At 43.0% G+C, this 13661-nt stretch overlaps 1 protein-coding gene across 4 annotated transcripts in view; it reads left to right on the top strand.

The window, feature by feature from the left end:
- Positions 1-13661, top strand: part of PDE7B (phosphodiesterase 7B) — a 251800-nt gene that overhangs the window by 46780 nt on the left and 191359 nt on the right. The window contains exon 1 of one of the 4 annotated variants that reach the window (XM_077351936.1): positions 3406-3938. The exons of 2 other annotated variants lie outside the window; for them this stretch is intronic. In XM_077351936.1, coding sequence (XP_077208051.1) covers positions 3918-3938 — 21 coding nt within the window. In that variant the 5' untranslated portion in view covers positions 3406-3917. Of the gene's footprint in view, positions 1-3405; positions 3939-13661 lie in introns of those variants that run through there. One more of the 4 variants, XM_077351942.1, reaches the window with a different exon arrangement.

Here is a 13661-nt window from a genome sequence, read left to right as displayed (position 1 = left end):
TGATTCCCCGCTCCTCCTCCACATGCAGCCAGCTGGGTGACCTTGGGCTTGCCACAGCACTGATAAAGCTGTTCTGACCAAGCAGTAATATCAAATATCAGGGCTCTCTCAGCCTCACATACCTCACAGCGTGTCTGTTGTAGAAAAAGGAAAGGGAAGGTGATTGTAAGCTGCTTTTGAGACTCCTTCTGGTAGAGAAAAGCAGCATATGAGAACCATCTTCTTCTTGAGTGGAAGAGTTGTATGTAGAGTAGAAGAAAACTGGGTGGGGCTAACTACCATGAATGCTGCTTTATTTTTTAAAAATCATAATTACAGAAGTTGTCATATTTTATTTAATGATATACCAAATATACATATGTGTGGAAACCAAGAATTAATAGAACATGACTTAAATTTGTTACCCAGCTCCTTAATGTGAAATTCAAGAATGGAAAAAACCTAACATTAACAAAAGATAATATTTATTTATATTGCTAGTGTTTGCAATCCTAAAAGCACTTACACGTACATAATGAAACTCAGTTAACAAAATTATTCCTAATCCCAAGAAAGTGTTTTTAGGATCCCAACCTAGAAGAGTTTACTTCTGAGTAGACCTGTTTAGGATTGCTTCTATACTCTAACCCTTAGTTGAGGTAACATTAACCATCTCCCTAGTGCAGAAAATTTAATATAAAAAGACAACAGCTTGTCATTATAAATTCCATCACTCATAAATTGGGTGTGATACTGTTAAACTTTCAAGATTCTTGCCAAAGTTTTAGTACTTGGGCAATAAGAACAATGATGCTTTATTAAATTTCGTAATGCATTTTAGTCTGTAGCGATCCAGGTAGCAGCTGTATATGCAGCCTGCCCTTTTGTGCTAGTGGCCAGCTCCCTGTGCGTCATAAAGCACAGCAGTGCAGCTGTGCAGTGCTAGCTGCATATTTCTAGCAAATTCTGGTCTATCAGTGATGAGGAGGAAAAGGTATCTGGACCGGAAGACACAGCACTAGCTCTAGATTAAGGGTCTCTTCCTGATGCAGAGACCAGGGCAGAGTCTGTACTTACTTTGTTTATTTCATTGTCAATCCTGTTGAATTCAGATCGCTTTGAACTCGGGTCTTCCTCTTCTCCCCCTTCCCAGTTGAAACAGGAAAGTGTTCTGCATGTGGTTAGGGTAGTTCAGAAGGGGGAGGGGAGGGGAGCCTCTTTCTTTTCTTGAAGGGTGGGGGGAGAGAAGCCAAGCAGGGAGCCTCTTTCTTTTCTTGGAGGGGGTGGGGGAGATGATCAAAAAAGGCAGAGAAGGGAGAAAAAATCCAGGACTGACAGAAGTTGAAATTAGGGGCTTCTCCTTTAAGACAAGTTTGTCACATGACCACCTGTGGCCAATCATGGAGAGCCCAGATTCAAAACAGCCTTTAAATATTGAGGGTTAAAAGCACTGTAAGGTATTGCACAATAAAGGTAGGGTCACTCTGGATCAATCCTTCTTGCTGCAGAAGGAAATTTTAAATCACCCCAAATCCAAACGGAAATCGCATTCTGTGTAGAGGGCATGGACTGAATCGATCTAGGGTTGGAATAAAAACTCCATGCAGTTTACACCCAGGTGTGTTGTTTCAGCAACTTTAAATCCCCATCTTCCAGATTTGCAGAGACCTTCCCACTGGGTTCACCTCGGCTTAATCCATGTGGCTAATATATGAAGGAATGCAAGTCTCGCATAGTCTGTGCAGTGGCACCATTGCAGCACGCATGTAGTGGGTCTCTGGTACAGGCAAAGAGAAAGCTCTTCAGTGAGGCTGACCTCTCACTTAGAGTCATCGAATGAGTCTCATTTTGAGAGCCAGCATGGCGTAAGGGTTAAGGTGCTGGATGAGGAACGGAGTCTCAGGTTTGAAGTCCCACTCTGCTATGGAAGCTCCTTGTCACCCTCAGGCCAGTCACTCTCGCTTAACCAAACCTATTTTGCCTGTTGTTGCTAAGTCAAATGGGAGACTGATTTTGTATACTGTTTGAGGAAAAGGCAATATATACATTTCTAAATAATAATAATAAAATGTCTAAATAGCAGGGGAGAGGGAGAATATGAACATGGATGAGGAAGAACAATTGGTTTTTATACCCTGCTTTTTGCTACTCAGAGGAGTCTCAAAGCAGCTTACAATCAGCCAGCTTTCTTCCATCTCCCCACAACTGACACCCGGTGAGGTAGATGGAGCTGAGAGAGCTCTGACAGAATTTCTCTGTGAAAATAGCTCTAACAGAACTGTGACTAGCTTAAGGTCACCCAGATGGCTGCCCGTGGAAGAGCAGGGAATAAAATCTGGTTCTCCAGATTAGAGACTGCTGCACTTAACCACTAGACCAAGCTGGCTCCCGGATCCTAGTACAACATTCTAACTACTACAATGAAAATAATGTTTAAAACATGAATATAATTACTTGGTATGTGTTTCTTTTCGTTACATTGCATTACCTGACTGTAATTTAGTAGCGGTGGGTGGGGAGGGGAAGGGGGTAGGGGTCCGTTAAGTTAAATGGAAGTTGTTCTGCTTCCCTTACTATGGCGGCTGGGTCTCGGTCTGCTGCCAGCGCTCTTCGGCCAGACCAGCCTGCAGGCTGGCAGGCAGAGAATTTCTCTCCCCTCTCACTTCCCCTTCCCTGGCATTTCTCCCAACTCAGGACTGTATTTTCCATGGTGTTCTGATACATGGCATGACACGTGTGGGAGGAAGCGTCTGAGGTATGAGGGGCACCAGGGGTCTCTGCTGGTTGGTCTGCAGCAGCCTCCTCTGACCTGGCTTGATACAGACCCCATCCCCGGTATCGTAAAGGGGAGTAGGACAAGGTCAGAAAACAGAGAAAGAGAGTGGGAAAGCAAACACTAGCATCAAGAGCTACTGCCAACAGTAACAGCGGCAGCGATGAAGGAATGAATTTTATTAAGCTGAAAAAACAAACAATTGTTTGCCCCAAATGGATCCAGAGGAACAAACCCAAAGTGTGGAGTGGGCTGACCTGGGAAATACACCTGGTACAAAGCAGAACCCGGTTTAGATAGCAGCATTTCCCTTTCCTTTACTCCTTCGAGCAAGAGAGACTATAGGTTCATTCCAGCAAGTGCCGGGCAACGTTTCCCTCTTACGCCTTTTATGATCACAGCTCTTTTGTTGTCTCATCCCTATCTGTTGCTCTTTCCCCCCTTATACCTTGCTGGCGTCCGTGGGGGATCTGTCCAGCAGCCCCTGTCTTGAAAAACAATCCCCTGTGGAATCCTGACCTGAATGAAAACAAAAACAAAACGAAAGACCCAGCTCTGGTTTGCTTCTCGAGCGGGGTGGCAGCTCTGCCGACATCACTGTCACATTCTTCCCGTAGCAGTCCTTTAAAATTAATAGCACATGCAGAGGAAAAACTAAACCCCTTTGACGTCACTCGCGAAACGAGGAAACATAAACAGAAAAGGCTCCCCTCCAGCGAGCTCGCGGGGCTCCCGCGGATTGGCCCGCCCGGCCGAGCCTGTGGCCGCTGACAGCGCCTCCCCGCCAGGGCCGGCCGGACCGCCCGCCCTCCGCGCTCGGCCGCCCGGGGACTGCAGCAAGCGCCGCCGAGCCCCGCTCGAGTCCCCGCCTGGCAGGAAAGCGCGGGCGCCCGCCCGCCCCAGCCTCGCCTGCCGCCGCCGCTCGCGACTTCTTCGGGGGATCTTCGGGGGCACTTCCGCCCCCCGGCCCAGCCCTCACCTTGCCCAGCACGTGTGCCTGCGCACCTCGCTCACTCTCGCTCTCTCTGCCGGTGCGCCTCGCTGAATTGTTTTGCCTCATCCTGGATGCAGTTGCTGGATCCTGCGGTACAAGGCTTCATGAACGAGCTGCACCGCTTCCAGATTGCACGGCATTCAAAGGTCACCGATTTGCCACTATGGTTAAATGTCTTGTTTAATGGTTGAGGTATGTACAGCAAATCCAAGCAGTGGAACGATGCTTTTTTTTTGGGGGGGGGAGGGGGGTAGAAGGTGCGTTTGCCAAAGTTAATGAAGAAGGCAGTACTTGTGTCCTGAAGAATACACTAACCACTGTTATGTCAGAAACTATGGTTTTATTTCTTTGTTTGTCGTATCTTTTTCACTGTTGTTGTTACCTTATGTAGTCTGAATCATGGAAGTTGTGTGGATTTTAACTGTACTGAGCGCAAAAGACGTAACTGAAGGATTCTAGTGCAATGACACTTTAAGGACCATGAAGAGATTTAAAGGTTTCTGCCCCCCTTCAGTCCAGTATTTCAATGGTTTGGATAGAATCCCTATAAATGACTGCATCTATGGGAACTGATATCTTGGACCTGGGGAGAGAGGGGGTTTTGGATACAGGGGCAAAGCTAGGGGGAGGGAATGGAGATGTGTAGCACTGTAATGTCTCAGACATTTGTGTTGCGTTACACACAAGTAGAGGTGTCCTGATGCTTTTGGCCGGTTCAGAGTGCCAAATACAAAGTTAGGAACAGTCTTTAACTTTGGTGAAAAGGAAACAGGCTGCTTTGATCCTTTGTGAGAAGCTTTGCCACAGAGCCGAAGGATGGGCAGGGGAAGCTTCATCCAAAGTGTCTCTTTGGGGCTTGTTTGATGTCACGTATGCTCAGCTGGTCATCGAGCAGCAGCCTGTAGCCGTAACATGAATGACGGCTGCAGCATGAAAGTCCTCTGATGTGGTGCCGGGAACAGGAGCGGTGGCTCAAACCAGAACTCACATTGTTTTCAGGAGCACCATTGCAACATGCCCACGGAGACACTGGTCACTTGAGAGATGCATGTTTAGAATCCTTTCTGCATAGCCAGTGGTTGACATTAATTAAAAAAAAATGGAAGAAAGGTATATTGTCTAACAAATGGTTTAATCACACTACAGGCTCTATTAAGCTGTTTCTTCTGCAGTTGCCGGGTCCTGCAGTTGCTTCCTGTTTATTAGATTCTTGTTCATAATTTCAATTCATGAACAGGTGACACATTCAGAAACATTGATGCATCCCTTTGACCATGCTTTTTGAATGGTTAAGTGGGGGGGAAATAATAAACTGTGCTCTATTTATATGTACATCAGTTTAGGAATACCAACAATATTAGCTCTGAAATGCAGACTACCTGCTATGTGCTGTGAATGGACAATTGCTATTCTGCAGTGTCTGGTGGGGGGAAAAACAAGGACTTAGTGTATTACAAGTGCATAACTGCAGCTCCTCCATTTCCTTTGCTGTATCTTTGGGGATGGTTGTAGGGACAAAGAGACTGCTGTCAATAATAAATTGCTTAATGACACATCTCATCTACAGGGCTAAAGCATCCCTCTTTTTTTTTTTTTGACGATCAGTCCACAGTCAATTTTTATTAGCTGAACAGTTAGCAACAGATATCTCCTCCCCACTGCCAGTTTCCCCACGTTTTCTTCTTCTGCCATGCAAGACTGTTTATGCTGCAAAAACTAGCTTGATCCAGAAATTCAAAATATTTCTTTATATTACCGCTGTGTGTGAAATGTGCACGACTTGGTTTAAAATTGTTTCTTTATAGTGTGATAAGGATAGGGAAGCCAGGGAGTTCTGTATGGAACAAAAAATCTTCAAACTTTCTGAACTTTCTGGTAATCCCTGTACTTGGAAGGCATCAGCTTGCTATGGTTTAATCAAGAGGGTAGCCACCCTTTTTTAAAACATTGTTTAATATATAAAATGAAAAATCTTAAGTTTAGAAAGGGTAAGTTTCAAGAAGTCAATGTCATTTAAGTTAAGTCATTAAAAGTTTAAGTTATTTAAGTTAAGTCATTTAAGTAATTTCCTATTGTCAGTGATATGAGGATGCTGGTTTGTTGAGCTGTCCCCCAATCTGTCATTAACTATAATGCCACTTATACCCCTGATAGGACTTCCTTGCCCTGACCAGTGGCAGCCAGTTGCATAGAATGGAAACCATTCCCAGTCATTTCAATGACATGATGATATCACAGAACAGAGTAAGTGGAAGAGACAGAAAGAACTTAACACAACGATGCTGTTTTCAGCCCGCCAGCAGCTCAACATCTGTGATAACATTTACGTCTGCCCTGATTGCACTCACCCCCATTTATTTCAATAGGACTGAAGTATGACAAACTTTGACCAAATTGGCACCCCAGGCATCTCTGAAATAGTCCCATGCCAGTTTTTGAGCAGCATTCCACTCTTTCCAGATGTTTATTGTATGCAGGCATTTCAGTTGTCCTCATGATATCTGTAAAATGATACTGTATTGCACATGCCTGAAAGCCACTTTCTTCCTACACACTTACTACCATGACCAAATTTTGTAGAGTGCATACTAACTGGTGGTGGAAGTGCTGTCAAGTCAAAGCTGATCTATGGTGACTCCTCGCAAGAGATTGTTAGAAGTGGCTTGCCATTGCCTGCCTCTGCATAGTGGCTCTGGACTTCCTTGGTGGTCTCTCACCCAAACATGAACCAGGGCCAACCCTGCTTGGCTTCTGAGATCTCATGAGATTGGGCTAGCCTGGGCCATCGAAGTCAGTGTCCATACTAAATACAAGAACCAAAACAAAATAAGGATATAAAGTTATATCTTGGTAAGACACAGAAAGCTGTATTTATGTATACTGCCTATAGACTTGGGCTTCTTGTTATTTCAAATGATCACAGTTTTTTAATGTCAGGGGTCAGACCATCAGTCACTAAGACCGTTCATGCACTGGAGGTTTCATGCCGGGCTGCAAGCTGGAGGTTTAGTCATGGCAGGTAGCCCCACCTCTTCCTGCACCCACACGGGCGAGCATTTGGCCTGGTGAGCCTCATCCACCCCCGATTTGTGCTCCTGCACGGGAGCGGGGGCAGTGAAGTTCCCAGTGCGTAAACGGTCTAAGAGAGCAATCCTAAACAGAGCCACACCTTTCTAAGTCCATTTATATCAATAAGCTTCAAAGGGTATAATTCTGCTTAAGGTTACACTATATGTGATTTTTGTCTGTGCTCCTAAGAACCTTTTCCTGAGAGTAAACCCTATCAAATAAAATGGAACTGACATAAATTGGCTGGTTTAGGATTGCTCTGTTCACAAATGTGGATGAAGCCCCTCTAAAGCTGCCTTTCCTGTGTTCTGAAAGCAGGTATGGCAGCACAATGTGCTGCATCCTTTCATAAACACATGGGAAAATGTTGGGTCATGAGGACATAAAAATAACCATTGTGTCCTGGTGACCTGGCCACATCTATATCACCCCTTGATTCCTGCCTCTGCCTCATCATCCAGGCTAAAAGTAAAGCCAGTAAAACTAGCTTGTGTGATTTAAATATTTATCTTCATAAAGCTAACATTCCTTGACCTTTAATATATGCTGAAAGTCCCACATCCACACATACAAACAGTGGAAATAGAGGATGTCTCAGTCAGTCCTCTGCTATAACTTCCCTTAAGAGGTTTTGTATAGCTGTTCTTTATGGATGAACACTGAGCCTTTCCCACATGGTGGTTGTATGTTCCAGTCTCCCGCCACCAACAGGACAGTGCTCCCTAACACTTTTGCTAGCTAGTCTTACTCTTATAAGAAAATTCTCTCTGGATTGGGTACTTGATGATTGCCCCTGTTATTCATCATTACTCTGTCTTTGTGCAGTACAAAGTCATGAGAATGCTTTGTCAATTTCTCTTTTGCCTAATGCACAGTGTGTGTGTGGTGTGTGTATGTGTGTGTGTGTGTGTGTATGAACACCAGCCTGAAAGAGCCTTCTGGGTGATGGCACCAAAAACTTGGAACTCTCTTCCCATTCCTCTGTCTCCCTTTACAGGTGTTTTTTGCCAGCAGGTGATGACTTTTTCGTTTTGTCTGGCATGCCCACAATAACAGTTCTAGCTCTCCTTCTAGTGTTGTGTATTTATGTGTTTTTAATTGCATTGTTTTTAAAAATAATTTTAACATATTGTTAATTGTTTAAATTTTACTTACATTTGTGTTGACACCAGTTGGGTAGAAAGGCAGTATAAAATGTTTTAAATAAATAAGAAAAATAAATAACCTGGCTCTTCCTGGTGCAGCAGTAGCAGATATGGTAGCAGGAAAAGGAAATAGATAGCTATGATTTTCTTAGCATTCAAACTGGTCATGATTTCTCTGACCTGGTCAGTATTACTAGAGAGCAGAGCTGGGAAAGATAACATGAGGGCAGTCAGGATCTGTATGAGAATCTAATGAGAATTTATCCCAATATAGTCATCAGAATCCCAGGTCTATGAATGGAATATGCATCAGGCACGGCTTTCCTTGCTTCCCATTCTTAAGAGGAGGAAAAGTTAAAATGTTATTTAAAAGCTATTTTGAAATGTACAGATAAGTGGATGCTATTCTGTTGCATTATATTTGTTCATAGGTGGCACAAGTAGAGGAGAAGTTTTAAATGCTGTTTAAAATGTAAAAAGCCCTGTCTGTCATAACCATAAAAACCTTATACATTTAAAACTGCATTATATATATATACACTTCAAGAGACAAAAAGAAACTCAAATGTACCTTAAGTATTGTATGTGATGCTGATGTGTCTCCTTTTCTTTGAACTCAACTTACTGAGAGGAAAGACTGTGAACATGCATGGAGCCTAGTCCTTGTATTCATTTTTCTGGAATAAGGAGAAAAAGACAGTGATGGACATGTATCAGTGCAACCCTAAGCAATTTTACAGCCTTATAGATCAGTTGAAGAAAATGGGCTTTCAGGACAACCCAGCTGAGGATTGTAGTGTGGATTTGCTACTGTGTTCCTATGACTAGAGGAAGCAGCGAGGGGAGGGGCATGAGGCCCCAAGAGACTATAGGATGGGAGTAGCAAACCTAACGTTGCACTTTAGCTATCAGGGACTCAGCTCAGACTACATGTGTGGGTGTTGCTTTGTTTGTATGGTGGCAACAAGGACGTTCCTTCCTTCCATGATGCTCTGAAGAGGGCAATCACATGAATGGCTCTATCACATGAATTTCCCCCTTTGGAAGGAAGGAAGAATGTGTATATATATATTCTAGGTAGAGTACCTGCAGTTGGGCACACTCATACCTCCTCCTTAAGAACATTATCACCCTGATGCCTTAAATGGGCAGACATAGTGTCAAGGTCCTGCCAAAGAATCGGACAAAAATGATATGTCACCTGATCGCAGGTGTGCTCAAACAATGGACAAAGAACAAACTGTAAGCAAAAAAAAGATCAGATCTGATGCTTTAGTTTAAAGAGTCTTTGGGTACAATGCCATGTCGATTCTGCATATGACCACGAGTGTGGCCCACTGATACTGGCTAGTCTTGCCAGTTAGCATTTGAAAGGGACTTCTCTGTAATTATTTGGTCTAGCAGTTCAACTCTTGTTAAATTCATTTTGCTCTCCTTAATTGCCAGTAACATGCTTACTTGAGGTTTGTAGTGCAATAGGTACAACAGAGGAGACCCAGACCACAGGCTTGTAGGCAGGACTGGAGAAGAAGCAGGAAGTTAGTTCTGCCTTTAGTATCAGGAGAATTTGCCACTCTAAACAGGTAAAGTTAATAGAAGTGCTAAGTGGGCAATTTGTAGAAGGTATTGTTCGGACTTTTCCCCTTCACCTAACTCTAGTTAGGTAGGTTTCGGTGATGTTTTCATTGTTGTTCTGTCCCTTCATTGTTTCTGCAAAAACAAGTATTTAATATAATTTAAACATATTTAATATTTTATTTATTTATTCATAATGAGATTTCTTTGCTGCTGCTTTCAGGAGAATGGCTCATGGTGGCTTACAAAAAATAAGGAAGAATAACAATGAACTGTAAAAGTCCTAATATAAGCCTCCATAAAACCCCAATAAAAGAGTTGAAACAGTTAAATGCCACTAAGAACTGTCAGCAATGCAGCTGCTGAGGCAGGTTTTTCCTGGTGGGATGTCAGACCCTGCGCTGCAGGTATAAGGAGGCTGCAGGGTCTAAGATGGAATGGTTGTTTAAAAACAAGGGGAGAGGGGGGGACCCCAAGATCATCCGGCCCTTGCCCCAACCAAACACTTTTGAGACACTTTGCTTTCTGAAACAAGCCGGTGACATCCCTTCTATGTTAGCACGTTATGTTATTAATTTAATATATTTGTATCCTGCCTTTCTTCCATTATGGACTTGACACAGTGCACATGGGGTCCCCAGGTTTTTTTCCATCTTGGCACTGGCCAAATAAATACCCACCTAGTTTCTCAAAGGATATGTTGTCACCTAGCATCAAACCATATACTCTGGAACCTTAGCATCTCCAATAGATGTCTCCGGGACCAAAGTCAAGGAGGGAGATTCACAGTTTATTCCATCACTGAATTTTTCTGACATTAGGAAGCTTGGTATAATAGTTTTAGATTCAATCTACCGTCCTCTACTAATTACCATTGCTGGCTTTACCAAAAGGATGGGACTGGAGGGGGGTGGAGCATTTTAAAATGCATGCAGAGTGTGAGACAGAAGCATGAAGTTGCTGTTGTTTCCACACATTATACAATGCAAGAGCTGCGGTCGAGGGACAGAGTTCTTAGAAGTTTCCATTATGAAAAGAATTATCTCAGGACACGGATGCTGTATTTGTGTCATGTTGTATTGAATAAACAGTCTTGATTAAAACCATTGCCTTGAAGGAGTCATTGCTGCAGGCCAAATGTTGTGTAAGTAGCATCAGGATGCAGAATTAGAGTCGGTATGAGAATGGAACATGGTTATCCCCTGACTGAACTGGCCTTCAGCAGCAATTTTCATTACTCTCCAGGATCTGTTCAAATGGCTCATTTTAGCATTAGTGTTTACAAGGGATGTCTGAAAGGTTTCAGACTAAATAGAATAGTGTTAGATTTTGAAACTGAGAATTTTCCAACCACCGTTATGATTAACATGCACGGCACATTAGAGACATGGCCCTGCTCTAACAAACTTACAGTCTGATGCTGGCGAAGTAAAGAACTTCCCTGTGAATCTTTACATGGGCTCAGGGTGTTGTTTAAATTATGCTTTACTCTACCCAGTTGTTGTGATATGTTCCTCATTAGGTTTAAGAACATCTACTTTCTGGAAGTGCTGCACAATTCTATCATTTCTTACTTTCTTTTGATGACCAGAATTAAGCAGGGGAAAGAGACTTTGTATGTCATTAAGATAAAGGCAGACCAAAGACCTCATCTGATACTTAACTATTAAAAGTACAGGACCTGGGTTGACTGGAAATGTGAGATAATTCATCAATTGGCTGATAAAAGAATCATGTCATGATACCTAACTGTTTGGTTGTCTGTTTTGGCCCTGAAAGACACTCGCCAGTGGTCTCAGATGCAGAAGTGTTGTAAGAATGCTTCCCCTGCAACCAACATAGCTTTTTAAAGAATTGTTTAGACGCAACATATTAAGGGCTGGTGGCTACAATGGATGAAGAACCATTTTTAGAATGAAATAAAGGTGGAAGAGGAAGCCTTGCTGCTGACTCTGCCTACTTACTCTGATCCTACCAACCAGTGCCCAGCTTAGGAGTGAAGCCAACTTTCAGGCAGCAAGTGAGCTTGCAAGAACAGGCCAGTCCAACTGACTGGGGGATTGGAGCAAAGCTGCAATTCTACCACTCCCATACCTGCCTATCAGGGTGGTGGCAGGAAGGAGAGAGAATACGGTGCTTCAGTCAAGATGGATAGACAAGATGGAAATAAGCTATCGATAAATCACAGTAGAAACAGCGAGTCATGCAATGCAGGATGCAACACTTCTTGAGCATTGGGTGCAGTTTGGTAATATTTGTGTTGTCTTTAGAAAAGCATAACTCCCTTCCAACCCTGCTGCATTTTCTAGTCATTGGCATGTTTCAAGTCATAGCTGGAAGAGAAATGAATTTCCACTGATATGCACACAATTGTTGCAGGTTACTCTTAACCAGCGTGTGTGATATTGTTGGAGCCACATGCGTCTTGATCCCTAGAGAAGTGTTTGCCTTTAGTTTACTTTAGATGACAAAAACCCCACATATGCATATAACCACATATACAGCTTTTTAAAAAATGCAGCAAAACTAGCTGGCTCATGAAAATTTTCTGCTTGCTTTCTTTTCTCCCCTGTGCCCTTTCTCTTTTGTTGACTTGAGGGGATTTTCACTCTTCAGCACTAGAGCCAACATCTTCTGGGCTTTGAAATGTAATATAAAAGAACTAATAGGCCTTTTTCACTCTGCAGCAAGACTATTCTCCCCTTGTTTGTATGGCTTGCCAGCAACTAAAGCAGAACACGGCAGGAGTTTCTGTAGTGAGCGGGGAGGGGGAAATCCGTCTGAAAACATTTGGTCTGTATACCTCCAGAGAAAGAGGGGAGGGCAGACAGTGTGCGAGTTGCAATACTATCACTCCCATACACAAATTATTTTATCACTTATTGAGGCCACTATAAACTAGTAAAAATTGTCCAAGATAGCATAAGAGATTTTCAAAGAAAAAAGAATAGAAAAACAACAAGAAAGGAATTAATAAAAGTGTCGTTTCTAGTATACATTTGAGCATCTTTGCATTAAAATGCTGTGGTCGATCATACACAAAGTGAGAACGATACAGTCATGATCTACTATTTTAAATTTTTTAATGGATGCCTCCTTTTTCAAAATGAAAAGCTTTCATTAAAAATATATATTGGGAATATATTTACTTTGGGGGGAAAGCGTATTATTCGCTACATAAGGAGAATACCTTGTTTAACAGCACACTTGGAAGACATTAAATGCAGTTGCAGCAGATGTCCCCAAATGTTCCACTGATCCGGTGTCTATATATGGATACTTTTCAGTTTGTTCAGCCTGAGGAAGTGGACAGAATCCTTGGAAAAAGGAGGCCCACCACTACCCCCTTGCATTCTTGAGCCTTGCTCACTGTGGCTACTTTCATTTGCCAAGGAAAGTCTGAGGCAGCTAATCAGGGCTTCCTTGCAAGAAGATTCTCTTCAAAATGGTTCACAGGAGGGAATTCATACTATTATCAAAGAAGCCATGCTTAAAGCCTTGATATTTCAGAAATTTCTGCTGGCTGTTAAATTTATCCTTCCTTGGAATGGGGCTTGAGAGAGTGGTGACAGCACAGCTCCATGAACAGCTTTCTTGTTCTGGCAGCCTGGTTATGGAAGTTAAACTCACTTGGTAGGGGGAGGTTATCCAGCGATATTGAGTATGGCATAACCACTTGTTCCTGATGGTTTCACAGTTGAGAAACAGATATCAGGAGTAGTTGAGGTGTCTGTTTTCCAGTTTAGGCTAGTTTACCAGCTGTGACCACTCCAGGATTTGTCTCAGTTATACACAGTAACATCTTTGGTAACATCCAGGTTAAGACTGCTGTCACATACTGTATATGGGGATAATTTAAAAAACAGTTTGGAAACTTCCATTGTGTAGAATGTGGTGGCAAAAATGGAAATAGGAACTCACAGCAGGAATATTTCCCCAATTCTACAGAAATCATACTGGATAACCATTTGTGTCCAGACTTGATTCAAAGTGCTGGGCTTGACCTTTCAAGGCCTAAGTGGACTTGGTCTTTGCCCATGCCCAGATCAACTGTTGTGGCCTTGTCCTCTCTGCAGGGTTCTCCTAAATGAGTTGATGTTGGTGGGAGGGTTGCCAGATTCCTCCA

Source organism: Paroedura picta, chromosome 1 (assembly GCF_049243985.1).
Source record: "Paroedura picta isolate Pp20150507F chromosome 1, Ppicta_v3.0, whole genome shotgun sequence".
Lineage (NCBI taxonomy): Eukaryota > Metazoa > Chordata > Lepidosauria > Squamata > Gekkonidae > Paroedura > Paroedura picta.
Note: the sequence above shows the minus strand (reverse complement) of the source record. Positions and strands in the feature narration are given on the sequence as shown.